This window comes from Barbus barbus (genome assembly GCF_936440315.1).
Source record: "Barbus barbus genome assembly, chromosome: 50".
Lineage (NCBI taxonomy): Eukaryota > Metazoa > Chordata > Actinopteri > Cypriniformes > Cyprinidae > Barbus > Barbus barbus.
Genome location: NC_136728.1, coordinates 3,207,969 through 3,233,559, shown reverse-complemented (window position 1 = coordinate 3,233,559; position 25,591 = coordinate 3,207,969). Strand labels below are relative to the sequence as shown.

Here is a 25,591-nt window from a genome sequence, read left to right as displayed (position 1 = left end):
ATAGAAAATGTTCTAAACAAATGTAACATTTATTTATTTTTCTCACAGATTTTGCTGTTGCACTGTACATATCAATTGTGAATTATTATTAAAAAAAATAAGTTTTGTTAGAAGCAACCTCAATCTTGAATTTGGTAAAACAATCCTTTTCTTTTTGTTATACTGGGATAAATCATAGCAGGATGTATGCTAAAATTTTGGATGTGGCGCCCCACCTAGAAAATTTGCCACCAGCTGCCACTGAAAACCATGGATAATTTGTGTAAGGGTGGTGATGCCCATGAGTTTTTGTTGAAGAAATTATAAAGGCCGTAGCATTTCTATTACAAAAAAAAGTGGATATTTGAATTAAATGCTTAGTCAATATTAAACAAGGATGTGATTGTCCTGTAAGTGTAACAACAGCAATTACCAGGCCTTTGGCACCTTTGCAGGCATTTGTAATGATATGTAATGTACATACATTGTTTATTTTGTATTCATTATGTATTTTAATAGTGTTATTTAATAAAACCATATGTTTATTATTAATTAACCAGTAATTATTGTCTCATTGTTTTTATATAATGCATTTTAAGTCATGGAAACTAGCAGTCACGTGTGCTTACTGTTCACTGCATTATAGTAACAATTTGATCCATATTCTGCAAACAATAAGGTTTCATTAGTTAACATTAGTTAACTACTTTAGTTAACATGAACTAAGAATAAACAATAGCCTACTTCAAATGGTCATTATAGTAACAATTATATATATATACAGGCTGGTAAAGTTACAGCGGAGGCTTGCCTCCCTTCAGTCCCTAGACTTAATACAGAGACCCTAAAGTGTGCGGTGACTTTTCTGGAGGCTCATTGAAACGAATGGGGGAAAGTCACGTGAGAGGAGGCAATGCCTCCATAGTGCTATAATTGGATGTGATTGGTTCCTGCGATAAATCCCGCCTCTTATTTTCATGTGAGTTCTCGGCATGAATGAAGAAAATGATGGCGTGATTGACTAATTATAAAGTAAGTAGACAACTCTCCAGCTTAGATATCACTGCTTTGTGTCACGTCAAAATAAAACTTGAAATGGTCTGAAAACATGATGACTGCGTCAGTTTTGAGTGAGCATTCACAGTGATAAAATGAAAGATATATCTTAGTGTCTGTGGCAGTGTTTACGTTGCTTTTATGACGACGATGACCCGAAAATCAGTGACAGAATCAGAATGAGCTTTATTGGAGGAATTTGTTTTGTCAGCTCCACAGTGCAACAGAGAGACAGCAACAGGACAGGACACAGATAATAAAGAATAATACAAATATCCAAAAAGGCAATGTACAAAACAGCAAAAACACAATATATAATATAGACAATTATGTGTGTACAGGTCTGATATGTACAAATTTGAAAATGAGATAAATAAAGAAGTAAGCAAGTGTGGTGAATACATAATAGAGTTGTGTGTTCTGCGTTTTATTGTTGAGTGTTCATGAGATGGATTGCCTGAGGAAAGAAACTGTTCCTGTGTCTGGTCGTTCTGGTGCTCAGAGCTCTGTAGCGTCGACCAGATGGTAACAGTTCAAAGAGGGAGTGTGCTGGATGTGAGGGGTCCAGAGTGATTTTGCCAGCCCTTTTGCTCACTCTGGATAAGTACAGTTCTTGGAGAGTGGGGAGGGTTGTACCAATGGTTCGCTCAGCAGTCCGGACTACCCTCCGTAGTCTTCTGAGGTCAGATTTGGTAGTTGAGCTTAACCAGACAGTTATTGAAGTGCAGATGATGGATTCAATGATGGCAGAGTAGAACTGTTTCAGCAGCTCCTGTGGCAGATTGAACTTCCTCAGCTGGCGAAGAAAGTACAACCTCTGCTGGGCCTTTTTCACAGTAGAGTCAATGTGATTGTCCTGAGAGATGGTGGTGCCCAGGAATCTGAATGACTCCACTGCAGTCACAGTGCTGTTCATGATGGTGAGTGGGGGAGAGCAGGGGTGTTTCTCCTGAAGTCCACAATCAGCTCTATAGTTTTGAGCGTGTTAAGCTCCATGTTGTTGAGACTGCACCAGACAGCCAGCTCCTTAACCTCCTGTCTGTAAGCAGACTCGTCACCATCCTGGATGAGGCCGATCAGTGTGGTGTCGTCTGCAAACTTCAGGAGCTTGACAGAGGGGTCTTTAGATGCACAGTTGTTGGTGTAGAGGGAGAAGAGCAGTGGGGAGAGAGCGCAGCCCTGAGGAGCTCCAGTGCTGATGGTACGAGTGCTGGATGTGAATTTACCAAGCTTTACTAACTGCTGTCTGTCTGTCAGGAAGCTGTTGATCCACTGACAGACAGAGGTGGGGACGGAGAGCTGTGTTAGTTTATTCTGAAGGGTGTTTGTGATGATGGTGTTAAAAACGGAGCTGAAGTCCACAAACAGGATCCTCACATAAGTCCCTGGTCTGTCCAGATGCTGCAGGATAAAGTGCAGTCCCATGTTGACTGAATCATCCACAGACCTGTTTGCTCTGTAGGCAAACTGCAGGGGGTCCAGTAAGGGTCCAGTGATGTCCTTCAGATAAGCCAAAACCAGTCTTTCAAATGATTTCATGGCCACAGACGTTAGAGCCACAGGTCTGTAGTCATTAAGTTAATAAGCTGACTATTAAAAAGAGCACCTGGACATCAGTTCACAAATCAAAAATATTGGTAACATTTTACAATAAGCTAAACTGTAATTTAATTTAACATGAACAAACAATGAATATTTATTGCAGTATTTAGCCTATTAATCTTTGTATACATTAGTTAATACAAATTCAGTTCATTGTTAGTTTGTGTTAGTTCACAGTGCATAAACTAATGTTAGCAATTTGATTTTAATAATGCATTAGTAAATGTTAAAATTCATATTAACTAAGATTAATAAATGCTGTTGAAGTAGGCTATTGTTTATTCTTAGTTCATGTTAACTAAAGTAGTTAACTAATGTTAACTAATGAAACCTTATTGTTTCCAAAATATTGCTCAAATATTTACTGCCTTTAGTTATTATTTTGGAATAAATATAAAAATGCATAAAACACTATGAAATGTATAATTAGTATTAACAAATAATATTAACGAAATACAAAATATAATTATATGTATTCTCTTTTTTATGTAATATTTATTTACCCAGGAAAATGTGACAACATTAAGTGTAACAGGGACACACACACACACACACACACACACACACACACACACATAGCTATATAAAACTGCCTCATCATTTTAAAACACCAACGCAGGACACTGAATATATATATATATATATATATATATATATATATATATATACATGCATGTTTATTTTTTATTTATGTATATATTAATTTTAATATAGAACAGAAGTTATTTTTCTTTTCTGTATTTGGTATCCTAGGCAAACTGTTTACTCTGAGTATATGATCTTAGAAATCTTCTTTGTCCAATTAACCTTTTAAAACATGAATTTCAACACGAAACAAAGGACAGACATTGTTAGATCAAGCTTTGGGGTTAAACCACATTATTTCCTGCTCTAACTAGCGGGGGAGGGGGTGCGCGCCGGGTTGGTTTCAGTTAGGTCCTGTAAGCAAATGTAAAAGACCTCCCTGGAATTCTTTATACAGATTCGTGTTCATCACTAACAAGCAACAACTGCAGCAATGTCTGGAAGAGGTAAAGGAGGTAAAGGACTCGGGAAAGGAGGCGCTAAGCGGCACCGGAAGGTTCTGCGGGATAACATCCAGGGCATCACCAAACCCGCCATCCGTCGTCTCGCTCGCCGCGGCGGAGTCAAGCGTATCTCCGGTCTGATCTACGAGGAGACCCGCGGTGTGCTGAAGGTGTTCCTGGAGAACGTGATCCGCGATGCCGTTACCTACACCGAGCACGCCAAGAGAAAGACCGTCACCGCCATGGACGTCGTGTACGCTCTGAAACGACAGGGACGCACTCTGTACGGCTTCGGAGGATAAACACGTCCGTATTATCGGAAACACACAAAGGCTCTTTTAAGAGCCGCCCACACTGTCACATAAAGAGTTGAAATAATGATGTTCTTGGTGGAAACTAGCAAGAGTTTTATGTATGAACTTTACTTAAATAGTGGAACCAGTGGTCATGCACCCAGAACATCGCTGGTGTGATTATTTCATCCAGAATATGTTTACTCTTGTTTCTGATCCGAAAACAGATTCTCAAAAATAAACTGGTGAAGTGTTTCTTTCAAGAGCACACTGAATGATAGTATATGTTTGTCCTGCATAGCGTTTGCATTTGTTTAGCGCTTTTTATTTATTTAGGTGGTTTACAAAATAAAGAAAAAAAATAAAATGAGAATGATATTTAAGATATTTTGTCATTGATCTCCTTTCTCTAATTTCGCTCAATGGGCCTATTAAGGGGTTTAAAAATTACACTGATATTTGTATGATATTTGAAAAATGTCATACACATATACATTAATTTGTATATATTTGTTTTCTTTTTACAACATTTAACAAAAAGAGCGGGAACTGAAACAAAGGAAACTATCAGCTGATGTTGTTCATGCTGTATGCTGGCCATGCAAGAACTGGGATGTTTTCAGCTTCCAGGAATTGTTTACAGATCCTTGCAACATGGGACCATGGGTTATCATGCTGCAACATGAGGTGATGGTCATGAATGAATGGCACAACAATGGGCCTCAGGATCTTGTCATGGTAACTCTGTGCATTCAAAATGCCATCAATAAAATATTATATGCTTGCCCATACCATAACCCCACCGCCACCATGGACCACTCGATCCACAACGTTGACATCAGAAAACAGCTCACCCACACAACGCCATACACGCTGTCTGCCATCTGCCCTGTACAGTGACAACCGGGATTCATCCTTGAAGAAAACACCTCTCCAAAGTGCCAGATGCCATCGAATGTAAGCAATTGCACACTCATGTTAGGGTTTGAAATAAATGTATTTAAAGCACAGATGGGATATGGAGGTACACAAAAATGCTAAATAAAAAATTACTTCTGAAGGATTTTAAACCTTATATTTAATGATAAAATGTACAAATTTACGTATGTAAATATTCAAATTATATATTTTAAATTTGCAGTTAGATTAATGTGCAGGACACATTGCTTAATAATAAAATGTATTTTATAGTTATTTTTTATGCATGTTTGTACCTATAATGTCCTGGGGACAGAAATGGCACCCATTCGGTGTAATGGCCCTTATACTGTATGATATTTGAGACTCATTTGTTTTCTTGTATATATAAAAAAAAAAAAAAAAAAAAAAAAAAAGAGCGGGAACTGAAACAAAGGAAACTATCAGCTGATGTTGTTCAAACATGGAGCGGTGGGTGGGGCTATCTAGTCACCGCCTGTGATTGGCCCTCGTTCCGCTCTTGATACTTCGAGTTGTCCAATCATGTTCGAGTTTATGGGTGTGGTCTATGGAAACGCAATCAGAAGACTCCGTAGTATCTGCTTGAAAATTAGCATAGGCGAGTGAATAAATGCGTCTGTCCGGCTCATTATAATCATCGGAAGATGGAGGAGGGGGAGATGTCGATTCCCAGGGTGGTTGGCAACAGCTGGACTGTGAATGGACAGGAGCGTGTGGAAGGAAGTGACGGATCAGGAAATGAACTAGGAGAGATGGAAGTAGGTGGCGGGATATACGAAAGCTGGGAGTCGGTTAGGAATAATAAACGGAAAAAGAAAAGGAAAAACAAAACCGATGAAAGTGATTCAGACAGGGGATCAAATACGGAGGAGAAGCGGAGGGAGGAGTATGTAATTTTTGCAAAACTTATGGACGAAGGGGACTCGTTTGGAGGTATGAATCCAATTCAACTAACAAAATCGTTAAATAAGGAAATAGGTGAAATAAAGAGTGCTAAAGTACTAAGAAATGGAGCCCTGATGATTGTGTGTAAGGATGAGAAACAGCAAGGGAAAGCAATCAAAATGAACATAATCAACAGAAAGAAAGTGGAATGTTCCAAGACTTACAAGAAATTTACAAAAGGAGTCATTACTGGGATTCCGGTAAACGTATCAGTTGATGATGTGAAGAGAAACATAACAAATGCTAGAGTAAATGAAGTTAGACGTCTTAAAATTAACAGAAATGGTAATATGCAGGATAGTCTATCGGTGATGATCAACTTTGATCAGGAAAAACTTCCAGAAAAAGTGTACATTGGCTTTATGTGCTATGACGTAAGATTGTATATTCCCCCTCCAATCAGATGTTTTAAATGTCAGAGATATGGGCATATAGCTGCGGTATGCAAGGGAAAGCAGAGATGTGGAAAATGTAGTGGAGAACATGAGTATGGAAAATGCCAGGAGGGTACAAAGCTGAAGTGTTGTAATTGTGGGGGGGAACACAGTGCCGCTTACAGAGGATGTGAAGTTAGTAAGAGGCAGACCGAAGTGCAACGAATCAAGGTTGTTCAGGGAATCAGTTATGCAGAAGCTGCAAAGAAAGTCTCAGGGAATGTGACAGTAGTTAAGCAATCAGAAATTATCAGGAAAGAAATTAATCAAGGAAAGAAATGTCAAGGATGTAATAAATTGAAGGAGGAAACTTTGATAGTGAAAAAGAATGATTTTGTAATGTTCATGGCAGAAATAATAAATTGCTCTGCACAGACAAAAAGTAGAAATGAAAGGATTAAAATAATTGTTAAATCTGCAGAGAGATATCTAGATGTTAAAGGGCTGCAATGGGAGACCGTAAGAGACTCCCTTACTGAAGAGACACAATCTTCTCAGGCATGTGTTGGATTTTCTTAATGTTACTGACCATACTACAGTGGAATGCAAGGAGTCTAATTGCAAATGGCCAAGAGCTTAAGAAATACATCGATATGTTAACAGTGAAACCTAATGTAATATGTATTCAGGAAACATGGTTAAAACCACAGTTGGATTATATAATAAATGGTTATAGTATAATTAGAAGAGATAGAGAATCTGGCAGAGGAGGAGGAGTAGCAACATTTATACAAAATGGGATGAAATATAAGGTAGAACAAATAAATAAAGAGTATGAATCAATCATAACTAAGATATGGACCGAAAGAGGGAGTATAGATATTGTTAATTATTATAATCCATGTGAAAAATTAAGTCAAGTTATTTTAGAAGCTGTTGTAGGTTATTTGCATGACAAAGTAGTGTGGTGTGGTGATTTTAATTCCTATAATACATTATGGGGAAGTAATAATACTGATGTGAATGGACAAATAATTGAAGAATTCATTGATGATAATCACTTGGTGTGTATTAATAATGGAGAGGGAACACGATATAACAGTATACAAAATACAGAAACTGCACTTGACCTAACATTTGTGTCTTCTGTTATTGCAGGGATTACTACATGGAATGTAAACAAATATACTACAATAGGGAGTGATCATTATCCGGTAGTGACTACGGTTGGTACAAAAATATGTCATGAAAAAGAAAATAGAAGTCCTAGATGGAAGTTGGAGAAAGTAGATTGGGAAGTCTTTCGAGTAATTTGTGAAGATAGATGTATGACTCTGCAAGAAGAAAACCAGATGGACGTAAATATATTCAATAGTAAGTTAGTTAATGAAATAATTCAGTCGGCTGAACAAACTATACCTAAAACAACAGGAATAAGACATGTAAAGAATGTACCTTGGTGGAATGATGATTGTAAAGCAGCTATAAAAGTAAGGAATAAAGCATTTAAGAAACTTAAAAAGCAGCATTCTATGGAGGCTTTGATTCAGTATAAAAGCGCCCAGGCAGTAGTAAGGAAAACAATAAAAACACAAAAGCGTATTTTTTGGAAACAGTACTGTGATAGTATTGGAAGAACAGTACATCTGTCAGATGTATGGAATATGATTAGGAAAATGGGGGGGATTAGAAGGAATTATGAGTTACCAGTGATTATAGGCAAAGTCAAAATGGCTGTCACCAATTTAGATAAGGCTGAACTTCTAGTAGAAACATTTAAGAAAGTTCATAGCGCAGATAATCTTTCAGAAGAAGCAAAACAGTGTAGGAGTAACACATTAATGAATTATCCTAATTTGGTAAAGAAAGATGAGATGTCAGATAGTTTATTAGATTTGCCTATAAACATGTTTGAGTTAAAAAGAGCAATCAAAACTGCTCGGCAGACCACTCCAGGAAGAGATGGAGTGTGTTATAAAATGCTGGCAAATATGACAGATAATACACTGGAAAAAGTACTAAAATTATTTAACCTAGTATGGGAAACTGGTCAACTCCCTTCAGTATGGAAACAAGCAATAATAGTACCTATTCTTAAACCTGGAAAAAACCCATCAGATCCTTCTAGTTATAGGCCTATTGCACTTACTTCTCAATTATGTAAAACAATGGAAAGAATAATTACAGAAAGAATAACATATTTTTTAGAGAGAAAAAATCTGTTGTCTCCTTATCAGAGTGGATTCCGTAAGGGCAGGAATACAATGGACTCTGTATTATGTCTAGAATCAGACATTAGGAAAGCACAGACAAACAAAGAAGTAGTAGTAGCTATCTTCTTTGATGTGGAAAAGGCATATGATATGCTCTGGAAAGAAGGATTATTAATCAAGTTAAAGTCTTTAGGAATTAGTGGTAGAGCATATAACTGGGTTCAGAACTTTTTATTTGACAGAAAAATACAAGTTAAAGTAGGTGAAGAATACTCTAGAATGCATACAGTGGAGAATGGAACACCACAAGGTAGTGTGTGCAGTCCATTAATATTCAACATAATGATTAATGGCATCTTTTCACAAGTTGAACAGAATATTGGAAAATCTTTATATGCAGATGATGGGGCTTTGTGGACTAGAGGTCGCAATATATCATATGTTCATAAAAAAATGCAAAAGGCAATAGAGGAAGTTGAAAAGTGGGCTAATAAATGGGGGTTTAAATTATCTGTATCAAAAACGCAGGTCATTTGTTTCTCAAGGCGACTTAAAAGCATACCCCTCTCTTTGAAATTATATGGGAATCCTCTTGAGCAAGTTAAAGTTATAAGATTTCTAGGAGTTTGGTTTGATGAAAAACTTACATGGAAAATTCATCTGGATAAAATTAAGGACAAGTGTAAAAATATTATTAATATTCTTAGGTGTTTATCAGGACGGGAGTGGGGAGCTAGTAGGACATCCCTACAGAGTATATACTGGGCACTCATGAGATCTGTCCTTGATTATGGATGCATTGCCTATATGTCAGCAGCAGAAACAAACCTCAAACAATTAGATATACTGCAAGCACAAGCCCTAAGAATCTGCAGTGGATCATTTAAAACATCGCCGGTATCATCTATGCAGGTGGAGATGGGAGAAATGCCTTTAGGTATAAGACGAATGAAGTTAATGTTGGCATATTGGGTTAATATCCAGGGACAAAGTGTTTTACATCCTGTCAAAAGTGTATTGACAGACTGTTGGGAACATAATGTAACAAATTTTATGAGTTTTGGGTGGATAGGTGACGCAAAGGCGAGGTATATAGGACTAAATCAAGTACAGTACAGCAACACAGTCTCAATATCCTCCATCCCTCCCTGGTTATTCCCCTTACCAACCGTTGACCTCAGTATACAACAGGAAATAAAGGATCAATCCAAACAACTTCCAGTGTGGTATATAGTGTGGAAGTATATTGAGAGACATTTCCATGATTCAGTGTTTTTATTTACGGATGGATCAAAAGACCCGAAGACAGGATATGCCGGTGCAGCTGTGTATATTCCAATGAATGATTCTTACATTAAGAAAAGAGTTTCTGATCATTTATCAGTTTATGCTACAGAACTATTGGCAATTTTAATGGCCCTGCAGTGGACAGAAGAAAAGCAAATGAATAACATAGTTATTGCATCTGATAGCTACTCAGCACTGGAAAGCATAAAATCTGGTAGCTCATCTTTTAGGATGGATATAATTAATGATATATTCCATAAATTGTATAACTTAAAGCTTATGGGTATATCAATTCAATTTATTTGGGTTCCTGCTCATGTTGGTGTGGTAGGAAATGAGAAGGTGGATGTTATGGCTAAACAAACTTTAAAATTAAAGCAGATAGATTTACAAGTTCCATTAAGTAAAGCAGAAGCTAAAGTGTTCATTAGGAGATATGCACAATCTATATGGCAGGAACACTGGGATGGTATTGAAACAGGAAGACACTTATATAATATTCAACAACAAGTTGGTACTGGGAGGAGAGAGAGCAGGAACAGAAATGAAGAGAATATAATAACCCGTTTGAGAATAGGTCACACAGGATTGAATAGTACACTGTTTAAAATCGGCAAACATCCAACTGGGGAATGTAATCACTGTAGTCAGCAAGAGACAGTTGAACATGTAATACTTCACTGCAGGAAATACAACAAAGAAAGACATAATTTTATTCAGTCACTAATTAAAGCTGAGCATAAAGATTTTTCAATAATAGGTATACTAAAGGAAAAGGCTATATATGACATTATTACTAAGTTTATTAAAGAAACGGAATTAAGTAAAAGAATTTAGACAGTTATTTAATTTTTGTTTTATTTTATTTATTTAATTTCTTTTTTTTTTTTTTTTTTTTTTGTTCCCCATCTATCATATTATGTTAATCCTATAAACATGTATCCTGTCCACACTCCAGTCCAGTCGGTGGCGGTAATGCACCTACAAGTTGGTTTGCCAACCGCCAATAAACACCAAAGAAGAAGAAGATTATAATCATCGATTCGTTTGCATCATCTTCATCATGCCTGAACCAGCAAAGTCCGCGCCTAAGAAGGGCTCGAAGAAGGCCGTCACTAAGACCGCCGCTAAAGGAGGAAAGAAGCGCAGAAAGTCCAGGAAGGAGAGCTACGCTATCTACGTGTATAAAGTGTTGAAGCAGGTTCATCCTGACACCGGGATCTCTTCTAAGGCGATGGGGATCATGAACTCTTTCGTCAACGACATCTTCGAGCGCATCGCCGGTGAATCGTCTCGTCTCGCTCACTACAACAAGCGCTCCACCATCACATCGAGAGAGATCCAGACCGCCGTGCGTCTGCTGCTGCCCGGAGAGCTGGCCAAACACGCCGTGTCTGAGGGCACCAAGGCCGTCACCAAGTACACCAGCTCCAAGTAGAGCTCCGCTCCGACACACAAAGGCTCTTTTAAGAGCCCCCATCTTCTCGGTTAAAGAGCCTTCAAAGTTTCAGAAATGCTTGGGTCACTTAAAGTAATACCAGTCGGCTCTCTCTGAATGGGTCAGTGGTGTTGTATTTTTATGGGCATACTCTTTAAAATAACCTCGATTCAATGCAAAGTCCCAAATTTGTTTTCTGAACGCGTTCATTTGCGGTGCTTTCTGTGCATAGATGTTTATCGGTTTAAAATATTAAGCTATGTATTTTAATTACAGACCTAAAAAAAAAAAAAAAATCACCAAAGTGAATTAATTGTCATTACCACTGTAATAATGATGACCATTGTAATATGGATATATAAACACGGTTACAAAACTCTTCTGGCTCCCCTTTGTGCTTTTTTGCAAACTCTAATCTTGCCTTTCTATGTTTGGTGCTGGTCAGAGGTTTGCATCTTGCTGTGTAGCATCTGTAATTCTGTGTCAAAGTCTCCTGAGGACAGTAGATTGTCAGAGCATCACCCCAGCTTTCTGGAAGTTGGTGATTTTAGACACGTCTTTTAGGGTTCATTTTTCACAGCTTTTATGATTTGTCTGTCACCAGCTCCTGTTGTTTTCTCAGCCGACCACGTAGTTGTTGGTTGCTGGTGTCGCTGGTGGTTTCCAATCTCTGGATTTCTCCATGCTTTGTTTTTGCTAGAGCTCTAATTGACTTCCTCTTTTCTTTTAGCATCCAAATTACTTGCTTTTCTCTCAAAGTCAGCTCCCTCATCTTCATCCTGGTTTGTGTGTCATCATCGAATGCAAGATTCAGAATACAGAAGTAATGGATATAACTGATACGACACATTGCCGGCTTTTAATATCTGAAGAATTAATGCAACAGGACACAGCTGATCACTTAGAAAGACCCGTGAGGCAACTGCTCCAATACTTATGCTCACATCAGATAGAGGGATGAACTCTAAAAGTGCTGAACTTCTTAGCTGGTAAAACATCTATGTGTTGAGTCACCCAATAATAAAGTGTGACATTCTGTAGTTTTGTCTCATATTCATCTTTTAATCATATTTGTATATGTCTTGACTCCACGGCCAACATTTTGTCTTTACTGTTCCAATACTTTTGGAGGGCACTGTTTGCATTTATTTATTTATTTATTTTCTGTAAAGAAGGTAAGCCTTTTTCAGGGGTAAAGAGATGGTTTACATTACTATCATGACAATTTGCCCTTAATGAAATTATTAGATTCAATTGAATTATGCATTAATAAAATACAATACAACAATAATTATTATTATTGTAGTCACGAATAATATTAATTTATATGATGATAAAATAAAATGAAAAAACATAATGCCTGGACATGTTACCAAGAATTGTCCAAAAGGCTAAATAAGGCATAATATATGGCCTTAAAGGGGTCATATGATGCGCTTTCAGGTTTTCCTTTCTCTTTGGAGAGTTACAAGCTGTTTGTGCTCATATAAGATCCCTGAAGTTGCAAAGACTAAAGTCTCAAAACCAAAGAGATATACTTTATAAAATTTAAGACTCGACCATGCCCTCCTAAAATGGCTCATTTAAACATCAGAGAGTCCCATTTTATTTAATATCATGATTAATGATAGTTTTGATGGAAGTAGTCCAGATATGAATACATCTGTATATGTATAAACAACCAGAAAGTTTAAAGGAATTTAAATATTTAGGTTTATGGATGGGTTGTGAATTGACATGGAAAGTACATACAGATTATATTGAAAATAAGTGTAATAAAGTACTTAATATAATGAGGTATTTAGTAGGACAAGATTGGGGTGCAGATAAACAATGATCAATGATGGAAATGTACTATGCATTGCTTTGCTCCATATTAGATTATGGATGCATTGTACCCTATATACAGGTCTGCATCAAAATGAAGGTTGCGGGTTCGAGTCCCCGGCCGGCAGGGATTGTAGGTGGGGGGAGTGAATGTACAGCGCTCTCTCCACCCTCAATACCACGACTGAGGTGCCCTTGAGCAAGACACCGAACCCCCAACTGCTCCCCGGGCGCTGCAGCATGGCTGCCCACTGCTGTGTGTGTGTTCACGGTGTGTGTGTGCATTTGTTCACTACTCACTGCTGTGTGTGTGCACTTGGATGGGTTAAACGAAGAGCACCAATTTCGAGTATGGGTCACCATACTTGACAATACGTCACGACTTTTATTTTTTTTTACTTTTACTTTTTACTTTAATTAAGATGCATTCTAGGAGCTGCTAAAACAACACCAGTAGCAGCGATGCAAGTCGAGCTCTCAGAAATGCCTTTCAGTTTATGGCGTCAAAATTTATCTTTATATTAATTTTAAAGGCCATAGTAAGAATCATCTGGCTCAGAAAGTATTAGAAGAAAGTTGGGAGACTAAACATTTGTCTGGAACAGGATTTGCGTGGAAGGCACAGGAATGTGCAAAGGAAATGAAAATGGAAATATTTGCACCAACTGTATGAATATCTCCACACCGGTTTTTAATTGAGCCACAAACTGATTTTACAAAACATAAGAGAATACAAAAAGGAGAGATTGGAGGTGAAATTAAATATATTACACTACAATATTTGGATACTGTTTATTCTGTATTTATTTCTGAATTCGGGTGCAGCGTTTTATGTATCAGTAATTAAAAGTGTGAATAAAGGAAGAATAACTGATGCAACATCAGTATATACGGCAGAATTAGTCGCCATTCAGATGGCACTTGCATGGTTTGAGGGGGAGATGGCAAACTCAGAAAAGGAAGCTTTAATTTGTTCAGATTCAATGGCATCACTTTCCAGTTTGAAAACTTTACAGTCATGTAGAAAACATATCCTGATATGCTCCAACAATTCCTGGATCTCCAGTGCCAATGTGGGCTAGCTTATTAGAAAGAAGACAAAAGGAAGGGTCTTACGAAACAGAGGTATATGATGAAAGGGAATATATGGAGATGCACATTTTCACAGATGCTTCAAAAGATCCAAATACAGGTCATGGGCTCTGCATTCATAATACCACAGTTACAAGTGAATAAGAGCAGTAGAATATCAGATTGTTTATCAGTGCTTACTGGAGAGATGTTTGCAATAATTATGGCAATAAAGTGGATTAGTGAAGTTAAAATATCCAAAGTAGTAATCTGTTCAGATTCAAATTCAGATCTAATAAACTTGAATGAGAAGTCAGAAACAAGACAAGATATAGAGATCATAGAGATCATTCAGATTATATTCACTTAAGCAAAATAGTATAAACGTTTGGTTTCTGTTGGTACCGACTCATATTGGGTTGAGAGGTAATGAAGAGGCACATAATTGAGCAAAAAAGGCCATAGAATGAGAAATAGTATAATTTGAGACAGCGCCATTGCTTTGGGAATAGATTACTCATCGCTGATTGGACGAGACATCTGTCAATCAAGGTGTACAGGAAGAACGAGAAGAAGAACAGCAGAGTCAACCATTTTCAACGTCAGCTTCAGTGGCGCAGATGGTAGAGCATTTTAATTAAAATTATAATTTACACTCAATACATTATTATTGCATACTGTTTTTTTACTACAATACTGAGGTGCAGATAATTGCCACTATTTGCAACAAGTAGTATACATAGCACAAAATCCTGCTATTTTAACATAGTGTAAATACGTATTTGCACTTAGTTAAATAGTATCTATCGCTATTTACACAGTGCAGATAGCTGCTGCATAAAAATATACATGCATGTACATTTACAACACTGTACTCTGTATTATATTACATTTGAATCAGAATACAAAAAAAAAACTTGTTAAGGCTAATGTGAGGGTGTTTCTAATACAGTGTTTATGGGAGTGACAGTACATTTGACATTCTGTCAAATAGCAATAGCAGCTAACCTCAGTATTGTAGTAAAAAAAAAAAACAGTATGCAATAATAACGTATTGAGTGTAAATTATAATTTTAATTCAAATGGATGCCACCCTATTGGTACAATAAAGCTCTCCCTACACCTACCCGATACTTTATTTTCAACTTTTGGATTATTTCCTTAATTTTTATTGAAAATAAATGCCTTTCCGATGCGATACGAGATTTGAAAAGGAAGAAAAAAAGAGTTCGGCAAAACTCAATCATGCTTAAACATTTTAAAGAATTCACCAGTCTTGCAGAAATCACACATTTCACACATTCCTCTAATTTCAAACAATACAGTCTAATGGCTTATTGTGCTCTTCTTATCATGATAATAGCATGTATAACCCCCACATTCCAGAACATTATCACCTGGCCCTCATGCATCAAACACTCATTTGAGCAAACAAGTTAAGCCCAGAAAAGAAAATAGAACCAGTTACCTATATTTTAAAATTTTGCATGACTAATAATTTAAAGAAATCTCAAAGAAATCATTTATTTTGTATTTTATTGATAACAGAAATACATTTTAAAGTATAGTAAAATATATATATTTGTCAGGGTTGGGGATGAAGGGATGAGGTGAGGACTCAGCGGTTCAGGAGAATGGGCTTATTCTCCTGAATGGTTTATTCATATGGTAATAAACTGATGCAGCCATATGGTAACGCCCCTTATCAGTACTATAAAACTGGCAGCGAAGTTCAGCTTTGTTGACTTTTTAATCACGATGGCACACGAGGAAGCTCTCCAGGCGACCACAGACAGCGAAGAAGAATGCACTTTTTCTTCTTCAGAAGAGGAAGACCTTGATGATGAACTCCTGCATTTCGAGGAGCGCGTTGATGCTGCGGAGGATACACTTTCTAATGAGTAAGTCATTTATTCTAACTTCGATTATAGAGTCGCATATATTTATTATTAGTTAGTGCATGATCGTAAAGCTGTTTCAGACCTATGCCAGACTGAAATCCGTTAGTCTAAGATTGAAATGCATTGCCGCTTTTTCCTTCATTATATCGAACGGTCTAATAAAACGTTTTGACCATGTGAACGTTCTATAATGTAACATACGATAAAATGAATGTTTAGACTATCCCAAAGGTCTAGTTTTGGTTAACTTTTGTTTCGTGTTGGCTGCCTCTTCAGTGGAACCGTTTGTAAATATCTGCTCAGGTGCAAATGTTTTGAAAGTGCTTTACATATCAATGTTGATGCCCCATCAGCAGACATCAAGTGCGTTTCTATAGGCCTATATATCCATTAATTGCCCATCACTTATGCATGCACTGGTATTACCTCAGACAATCAATGTTTACTGTATGTACTTTTCTTTAGGAAAATGCCTTCACGTGCACATCATACAAGGGCACGCAAGCATCTTTCACTTTTGAACTCCGTTGAGAATCTTAACGAGTAAGTGCGAATTCACCCTCCATTTTACTGTTTAATTTTGTATTTTGCTTGCAGGTGAAGTCAGATAAAATAGGCCACGTTTTGGTAAATTACTTATAATACTATCAAATAAGATATGCATGAGATATAATGATATTCTTTAAATTAGCATGGGTCTCTTAAATATATTATTTTTTTTAAAATGTGAAAAACTAAAAGTATTAAAATGATTAGAGTTAGAGTATCAGCAGGTACCTTCTTGAGCACAACATTCAGGTAAAATGGGCCAATATAAAAAGAGATTAACCCAGCTAATTTCAGTTTAAATCATGTTATTTTTAACAGTAAATTGACACTATTCTATTTAGTATGCCATAGCAACACCATAAATGTATTTCTTTAAATAGAAAGTTGAATGAATATTTAATTAAACGATACAATTAAAAATGAACTGATCATGTTGCATAGGTGTGTGTTTCTGTGCATTGGTGTCTTTTGTGTGCATGTGTATACTTGCATTTTTTTTAAAACACTGTTAAGAGTTTGTATGGATGCATATCTAGGCCTTTAAATCTATTTCTGTGTGCGTATGCATGCAGCCCATTTTACTGACATTTTCCTTTCTTTCCCTTTCTCTTGTCTCTCTTTATTTTCTTTGCCTGTCCTCCTGCCATACTGTCTTAAATGCAATTAAATAAATAAATAAATAAAACTTAAAATACATATCTAGACCTATAGGCCTAAACCTAGTTTCACCTCCAATTTCTGTCTAAAAGTGTGTGTGTGTGTGTGTGTGTGCAGCCCATTTTAGCTTAACCAGACATTTGTACCTAAAATGACCTTTTTTCACAAATTAAGTTTAGTTTTTAAATTAAACTTCTTATTTGAAAGAGTATGTCAAAACATTGTTCATTAACATTTGCTTTGTTGGTAAGCTTACTTATAATTGCTTTAATACCCTTATTAGTGATGAATGAAATTTAATATGTCAGGCTAAATTACCTTACAATTTCTCTGACGAGCTTCATGTAACACTTTGCACTGCCCGCCTTAAAAAACTCAGACCAATAAAAATGATTGTTACATGTTAACAAGTGTTGAAGCAACAATGCAAGATCAGTTATTGTGATTTTCTGAAAAAAATTAAACCGATATGATGCTACAACTTTATTTGGCCCATTTTACCAGATAGCCCATTTTAGCTGACTTCATCCTACTGACATATTTATATAAATGCTTAATGTGAAGTATACACATTTGTAAATTGCTTATTTTAATGATCCTGTTGTCACCATGCTCATGCACCATGCATTTTTTTTTTTTGCAGATGTGAGAATGACCGTGAGCAGATGCCTGCTGCAAAGAGAGCCAGGACTCTTTCATGGAAAGCAGAGACTGATGTTGACCGGGCTCCACAGACTCTGAGATTCCTGCCTGCTCGGGAACCTGGACCGCAGTTATCTACTGCTGACGCACACTCTCCCATGAGTCTCTTCAAACTGTTTTTCACAGAGAGCGCCGTGGAAAACCTGTGCCACAACACAAATGCTCAGGCTACCAGAGCAGCTGCAAAGGGCTGCAAGTACAAGTGGACAGATGTCAGCGTTGATGAGCTGTACCGCTACATCGGACTCATATTCTGCATGGCCACGGTGAAGATGAGCTCCATCGCTGACTACTGGCGGCAGGACAGCCCTTTCTCTCTGCCTTTTCCCGCCACCGTTATGTCAAGGGACAGATATCGCACCATTTCATGGAATGTGCACATGAGTCACCCAGACGCAGACGAGGAGAACGACAGAAAGAGGGGCACAGCCCAACATGACCGTCTGTTCAGGATCAAACCCCTCATGGACACTATCCGTCTTGCGTGCAAAGCCTTCTATCATCCTAGAAGAAATTTAGCTGTGAAGGAGAGATTGGTGGCATGCAGAGCAAATACAGGAATGACATGGTGCACAAAAGTCAAGCCGACAAAGCTGGGCTTTAAGTTTTTCGTCCTTTCAGACTCATCAAATGGATATACTGTGGACTTCTCTGTCTACACGGGCAAGAATAGCTTTCCCACAGACCGTGGGCTTTCGTATGATGCTGTGATGTCTCTCCTGGACCGTAAAGTTTTGGGCTCTGGGTACCACGTGTACATGGATGATTTCTACACAAGTCCAAAGCTCTTCACAGACTTGTTTGCTCTGAAGTTTGGTGCTTGTGGGACGTACAGAGACCAGAGGAAGGACTTCCCGAAGACTGCAGCTAATTCACTGAGCAGAAGCTCCAGCAGGGGATCCATCAGGTGGATTCGGGACGGGCCTCTTGTGTGTGTGAAGTGGATGGACGCGCAAGTGGTGTCTGTCTGTTCCACCATCCATGCTGCCTATACAGGGGAGCGCGTGCAAAGGAAAATCAAAGCACAACATACATGGAAGGCAAAGTCTTTTCCATGTCCTGCACCTGTGACTGCATACAACCAGCACATGGGGGGTGTTGACCTGTCCGATCAGCTGTTGCAATACTACGCTGCACAGCACAAAACCATGAAGTGGTACAGAAAAATCTTCCTCCACTTCTTGGACATTGCCGCCAACAACGCTTTCGTATTGCACAAAGAGCTGCTTGGCAACATGACTCCCGATCAGTTCATGGAAGAGCTTATTGCAGAGCTCTGTGGTGTGCCACAGAAAGCAGCACCAAAACAGTTTAGCACAGACCATGTGCCGGTTCCAGGAGCTCAGCTGACTTCAGACGTCAGTAGAATTGCTACTGTCGGTCGCCGGATCTGTGTGCATTGCAAAGCCGTGCATGGAAAGAAGCAACTAACACCTTGGAAATGCCAGGCTTGCAACGTTCACTTGTGTCTTCAGTTGAACAGAAACTGTTTCCAGGAATGGCACAAAAGTCTGTGATTGTGTTAAAATTGGGTCTGCAATAAATGTAATGATGCACACCATTTGGAAAAATTATTTTGGCAAAGTGTTCATGAACAAAATCTATGAAATGGAAGTCCAAAATGTTCAGAAAGAGACAAATTAACAATAATTTAAAAAGACTTAAAGGGGAAAAAACCAAAACAATGCCTATGCATTAAAAATGGGCCTATCAGCTTAGAAAAGTTTTCCTTTTGTCTATTTGAAAACGTGTTTCTTTTTCCTGATACAAATGTACAAAATATGTTTTGCTCTCTTTTTAAAGCAATAAACTACAATATTAATACTCCAATAAAGTTCCATTGACACTGAATTATTAGTTGTTGTTTGTTTTTCTGACATTATGGTATGTTAATACTTGAAGTGGGTTTTGATGGTATATTTGTGTATAAAACGATAATGAGTTTAAATAGGCCTACACTTCAACAATGTACTTCTACTACTGTATGTATGCTCTCACTTGTCCTTTCTGTGAAGACTTCTGATTATACACTTGTTTATCCAAACTGACTTCAAAAGAGGTACACAAACAATTTAAACCTGATAAGATCAGGCCATATGTTTTAGGATTTACAAAATTGTTTTTTTGTGGACAAAATTTTATAGTGTGCTTCTGTCTTAAATTACAATTTCAGGAGCACTCATTGGGGCTCATTTATAAAATGTGCAGAAACCATCCTAAACTCGATCTTATGATCATCTCTCATATGCGTACGTGTGTGACTGAAGGGTTTCAGCTCATTGTAAACGACTCCTAGTTAATGTCATTAACATATAAAAGATCACCAGTCATCGTCCAAATCCTTTCATTTATAACAGCGAGCTGACATTTTTCCTAACTATTCCGTGAGAGCCCGGTCTCATGAAAATGTGTATAAATAGTAGGCTATGCCAAATAAAAAAACGAAAACTCGTGGTATTGATATGCAACAATTTACTCTGGCGTTCATATGATATGCACGTGTTTGGCGTGCATATAATACGCAATACTCGCGTGCATATGATACGCATCTTCCCCACAACCCTAATTCTACCAATCGCGTACCATATACACGCCAAAGTCAATTTTTGCGTATCAATTATTTGTCGTAGTGCATCTCTGCGTACTCAAGGCTGAGTATAACTGTGTTGAATGACCTGTTACACCTGTTGTACCTACTCTAAAACTTACTGATACACAACACAGGCCTGTTGCTGCCATCAGACCTCGTAAATATATATCTTCTATAGGCCTACAAGAGATACTATGGACTTTGTTACTATTATACAATACAGCTATTTTATTTCCATTGTTAAGTAACGTGATCTTTATTTAATTGTATTATAATTATTAAACTTTGGCAAAGTGTGGCTGGAAGCAAAATTTTCTCTATACTTTCCTCATAAACCTTTAAAAAGAACGGTGCTATATTTTTTACTAAAACTCATGTTCTAGGAGATTTATTAGCCAGGGTTCCCTTCTTGATACTTGAATTTCAGACATGGATTCAAGGCCTGGAAAGTACTTGAAAACAAACATAGGTCCTTGAAAATTTGAAATAAATTTGACTCGCGCTGAATTTCTTACCATTACCTCCCGGCGTTTACCTTTACCGCGAGATTTGCGTCCCGCGGGATCCCAATCAATGTATAGTATGAACCTATGGAGAAGCAGTGCTAATTAACAGGCCCAATGCCAGGAAAGTGCAAATTCAATGATTCTTGCCTCAGTATTGACCTATATATATATATCCTCCTGAGACCCCCCCCCCCCCCCCCCCCCCAAAAAAAAAAAAAGCTTTGTGAAATTAGTATTTTTTCATGTCATTACATTGTTTAGAGCATTAGAAAAAAATTTAAATGAACATTTTTGAAAAAATATATTTTATTAATATTTTTTTTCTATGTCCTCTGTAGAGGACACTAGGACTAAGTTTTCCTAAAAATAAAATGGCATGAATAGACATCAAAAAGGCTAAAACAATGGGATTTTTTTAAAATCACCAATACATTTTTAGGTTACAGGATTTTTTTATTCTAAACTTTGTTTAAGGATGATTCTCAACTATGTTATAAAATATATAACAAAATTATTTGATATACCATTTTGTTTTATGCAATATGTCTGTACAAATTTCCATAAACTGGTTTTCCCATTAAACACAGTGTATCTATACTGTATCTAATTTGCATATTAATGTGTTGCTGTTGAGACGGCATGCTGAAAAAAGAATTATCATAATGAGAGTAATAATTGGCCAGATTTTCATAATAATATCTAATATTTCATAACAAAATAGATATATAATTTATTTTCCTATTCAATTGTAATGTCTCCCTAAATGCATCATAAACATCATTTTAGTCCTGGTGTCCTCCACAGTGGACATGTATGAAATAATGTCCTGTTTCGTCATATTTGAATTTGAAAACCCATAACATTTTCCCGAGATGTTGCTTTATGACAAACAATTAGAAAATTATTCAGATTTAAATGACAATTACAAAATATAATCATATTTCCGTAAGGATGTAAAATGTTTCACTAAATTAAATTTAGCCATCTTTAAAGACTGAGGAGAGGGTGTGGTCATGGTGAAAAGTCCAATCATTTAGTATCTCTGTAAAGCCCTGAATGTGCTCTGTACAGGACATCCAGACTTATAACCGTGACATGTGAGGTCTCAGAGAAATTCACTAAAATAGAATGTCCACTACAGAGGCAAAAACTCCATAGCTGGGTCTCAGGAGAGTTCTTATAAGAACTGGCTACTGAAAGTCAACGGATGTTCATTTAGCAAGATACCTCCGTGAAGTTGGCACCCCATAAAAATAAATAATCACCAAAACTATGCCATTCGTTTGTGCTCGATTTGTGCCGCAAAATCGAGCGTTTGTGCTGGTTCGGTGTTCCAGATATTAAACATTCTTTTTTTGACCGTGTGACGTCACTCTCCACCCCATGCGGTCCAAATCGCTCCAAACCGGCGCAGTTCGTTTGTGTTGGGTTTGTGCCGTTAAAACAAACACTGTATCTATTTTCCTTCCTTATTACAAAATATTTTCGGGAGCTGTGACGTCACTCTCCACCCCAGTTCGTCTAAATCGCACAAAACTGGTGTCATTCGTTTGTGCTCGTTTGTGCCGTGGAAAGAAACACAAATTTATTAACTTCTTGAGAAATTATCAAATCTCTGGAGGAGAAGTGATGTCACGCAAGCCGTTCTCCAGCTCATCTACAAACCTGTCTCTCTTTAAGCCAGGCTCACACTGTGCGATTTTTAATAGTCTTTTGCGATTGCTGCTTGTCACACTGTACGAACATGATCCCCATGTCAGACTGTAGGATCTCAGTTGTCTTAATGTCAGACTGTATGACAGTCAAGACGCGACAAAAACGGACGTACTCAAGAAGACTTGTCCTGAGTTTTACGTCATCAATACGTGACCCGCGTTCTCTCGCTATAATGGTAACTAGCAAACAACAGCAATGTGTAGCGTTAGTTTTATTAATTACATGCCTTGATGTTAAAAAAAAAACAAAAAACGAAAAAGACGACGTGTGTGGAGCAAGTCATGGCTGGGCAAAAGAGGACTTTATGGACTTCCAGTTCTACAGAGCGAACTTGAGGTAATTTTGTTATTCGAGTTTAAACATCCTGCCCCTTAATAAATAAACTTTAAGTAAACTTTACGTTGTACATATATTGTTTTTTACAAATAATGAATGGTTTGAAGTTGTCGCGCTAATTGCTTCATCAAGTTCAGTGCTCCTATTGGTTCTTGGTTTGACGGTCGTCGTAGGAGATGTCACACTGCAGGAAAGTGTCTGAAATCTTCTGACACTGCCAGAATTTAATCGGAGGAAAAAATTGATCGCAACGGCCATTAATCGGCTGTCGGTGAACATGTGAAACCAGCGATCTAGACAACCGATTTTAGCCTAGGATTATAGGAATATTTTAGGATGTTAGGATTTTCAAAATTTGTCTCAGACGAACAAATCGTGGCCAAAATCGCACGGCTTTAACAGTGGAATTTAGTGTTTTAGATCTGTATAAGGTCAGATAATGCATTTCCTTCTTTCGTTATTCTCCAATGCACTATGATCTTACTTTTTACCTGCAATGTACTGTAACCTATCTGGGTAGGACTGATGCTGGATTGTGTCCAATAAAAATGGGGAAAAGTATAATTGTGTATTGTCTTAAGTTTCCTTAACACTTTTAACAGTAAATATACATTTAATGTGTTTCTGACCCCTTAAAAACATTTATTAACCTTAAGCACTGCATAGTGGGAAAACAAAACAGGAACAAAATTCTGGCTGAGGAGCAAGGTATATGTGCTCTTAGATTTTTATTTTACTTTATTTAAAAAATATATAAATGTACTTAAAAGCATGTGTACAGCACAATACAATTTACAGGATACTTTAAATACGATACATGTCAAGAAAGTCAAACTTCTTTTTAATTAATTTTGGAAATCAAGAAAATCTCTCATGTATGTCCTAATTATCCTCCACTGCTCATTATGCCATGACATATATGCACATCAATGCACATTTTATGGCATTAAAATCATGTCATCAATCAAGTGCAGATACAAACCATCCACTGTCCGAAATCCCTGTGACCATGGAGATGGACAACCATTGGTTCACTCTGAGAGGGGTCGTCTCATTCACTCCAGGACCTACAAGGGAATCTCTTGGACATTATGTGGCTTACTGCAGAAGAACCTCTCTTGGCTGGGAGAAATATGATGACCTCTGTGACCGTGTCACTGCAGTCTCTGCAAAAACCAAAACACAACCCCATGTCATGCTGTTCATAAAGGAGGACTAAAATATTTGGATACTGAATATCTTGGACTGGCCTCTGAATAAATTAGTTCATATTACAAGAATATTCAGCCCGATCTCACGGAAATTCGTACATATTTTACGAGGTGGCTAATTCGTACGACCTCACTCGTACAAATTCATACGATTTTTGCTTAATCGTACGTATTTTACGAGTTGCCAATTCGTATGAATTTGTACGAATGACCTACACCTAACCCCGCCCCTAAACCTACCCGTCACTGGGGTTTAGACAAATCGTACTGAATCGTACGAGTGAGGTCGTATGAATTCGTACGAATTAGCCACCTCGTAAAATACGTACGAATTATTACATAGCATAACATTCATTTCTTTTCACCTTATGCCCATTTTACCAGTTCCATGATTTATTGAACACAAATTATTTTTCTTCAGTAATTGTTATTTGTACATATTTATTTTCATTTTGACATTTGTTTTTTTACATGAAGTCAACTGTTCTTTAATTGACATCAGTTTAAACACTTCCATTGTTCTTCACAATTTATTTTAATTGTAATTAATTTGTACATTCACCACAGTAATCATTTATGTCATTTTCATCTTTGCACTTAAAAGGAAACCAGTTTTGGGAGACGTTATCTGTTATTTTTTCCATGTTTAAATGATAATGCAATGTGCTTCATTCTGTTTGATACCTCCAATACTGTTAATGTGTTGGAATTAACAAATACATAACTAGAAACATTATTTGACCTTAATTATTCAGATTGTTACCCTGCTGAGGAAAAGAAAAATAATTCAAAAGGAGTTATATTAAAGAATGATTTTGTCCCCATAATTAAAGTAAATAGATACCAAATCATAGCTTGATTTTTGGAGCTCTTTTCTTCAAAATATCTGGTTTTGTGTTGCTGGGAACAACGAAATGCACAGACATTTTAGGATGACATGAGGGCAAGTACACAATTACAGAATTCTCCTTGTTGGGTATATCTCTTCCTTTAACTGGGTTGTCTGTACAATGATATGTTGACAAGGTTAATCATGCTGACAACAAACCAGAACACTATCAAGTCGACTAAACAATTCTTATTGCTTTAAAATATTTTGAACAAAAAGAAACACACACCTCACCTGTCCTTGCTTGCTTCACTGGTTATGCATCTTCTTCAGAGACAAATATGATGGTCTTTGTGTCTTGCAGAATGTTTATGCTTCTATTATTTTATCATTTTAGTAAAGCAATAGCAAACATTTAAAACAAACCTGACAACAGATGTTAATACAGTAAATTAAACTAGACTAGTCCGTTAGATAAAGTTAGACCAAGAAAAAAAAAGAAAGAAAAAGGTGAATAATGATAATAAAGGAGATTAAATATT

The 25,591-nt window shown here is 37.1% G+C and overlaps 3 protein-coding genes across 3 annotated transcripts; all 3 read left to right on the top strand.

Moving 5' to 3' along the window:
- Positions 1 to 3,655: 3,655 nt before the first annotated feature.
- LOC306868227 (histone H4) lies at positions 3,656 to 3,967 on the top strand (the record flags this gene model as incomplete). The annotated part of the gene is made up of 1 exon (XM_079414311.1): positions 3,656 to 3,967. The coding sequence occupies one exon, from the start codon at positions 3,656 to 3,658 to the stop codon at positions 3,965 to 3,967; it is 312 nt and encodes a 103-aa protein (XP_079270437.1).
- A 6,812-nt stretch (positions 3,968 to 10,779) lies between these two features.
- On the top strand, positions 10,780 to 11,154 carry LOC306868032 (histone H2B-like; the record flags this gene model as incomplete). The annotated part of the gene is made up of 1 exon (XM_079414013.1): positions 10,780 to 11,154. One exon carries the CDS (start codon positions 10,780 to 10,782, stop codon positions 11,152 to 11,154), a length of 375 nt encoding a protein of 124 aa, XP_079270139.1.
- Positions 11,155 to 15,810: 4,656 nt separating this feature from the next.
- On the top strand, positions 15,811 to 19,378 carry LOC306868302 (piggyBac transposable element-derived protein 4-like; the record flags this gene model as incomplete). Its single annotated transcript, XM_079414412.1, has 2 exons — positions 15,811 to 15,953; positions 17,803 to 19,378. The coding sequence occupies 2 exons, from the start codon at positions 15,811 to 15,813 to the stop codon at positions 19,376 to 19,378; spliced, it is 1,719 nt and encodes a 572-aa protein (XP_079270538.1).
- Positions 19,379 to 25,591: the final 6,213 nt, after the last annotated feature.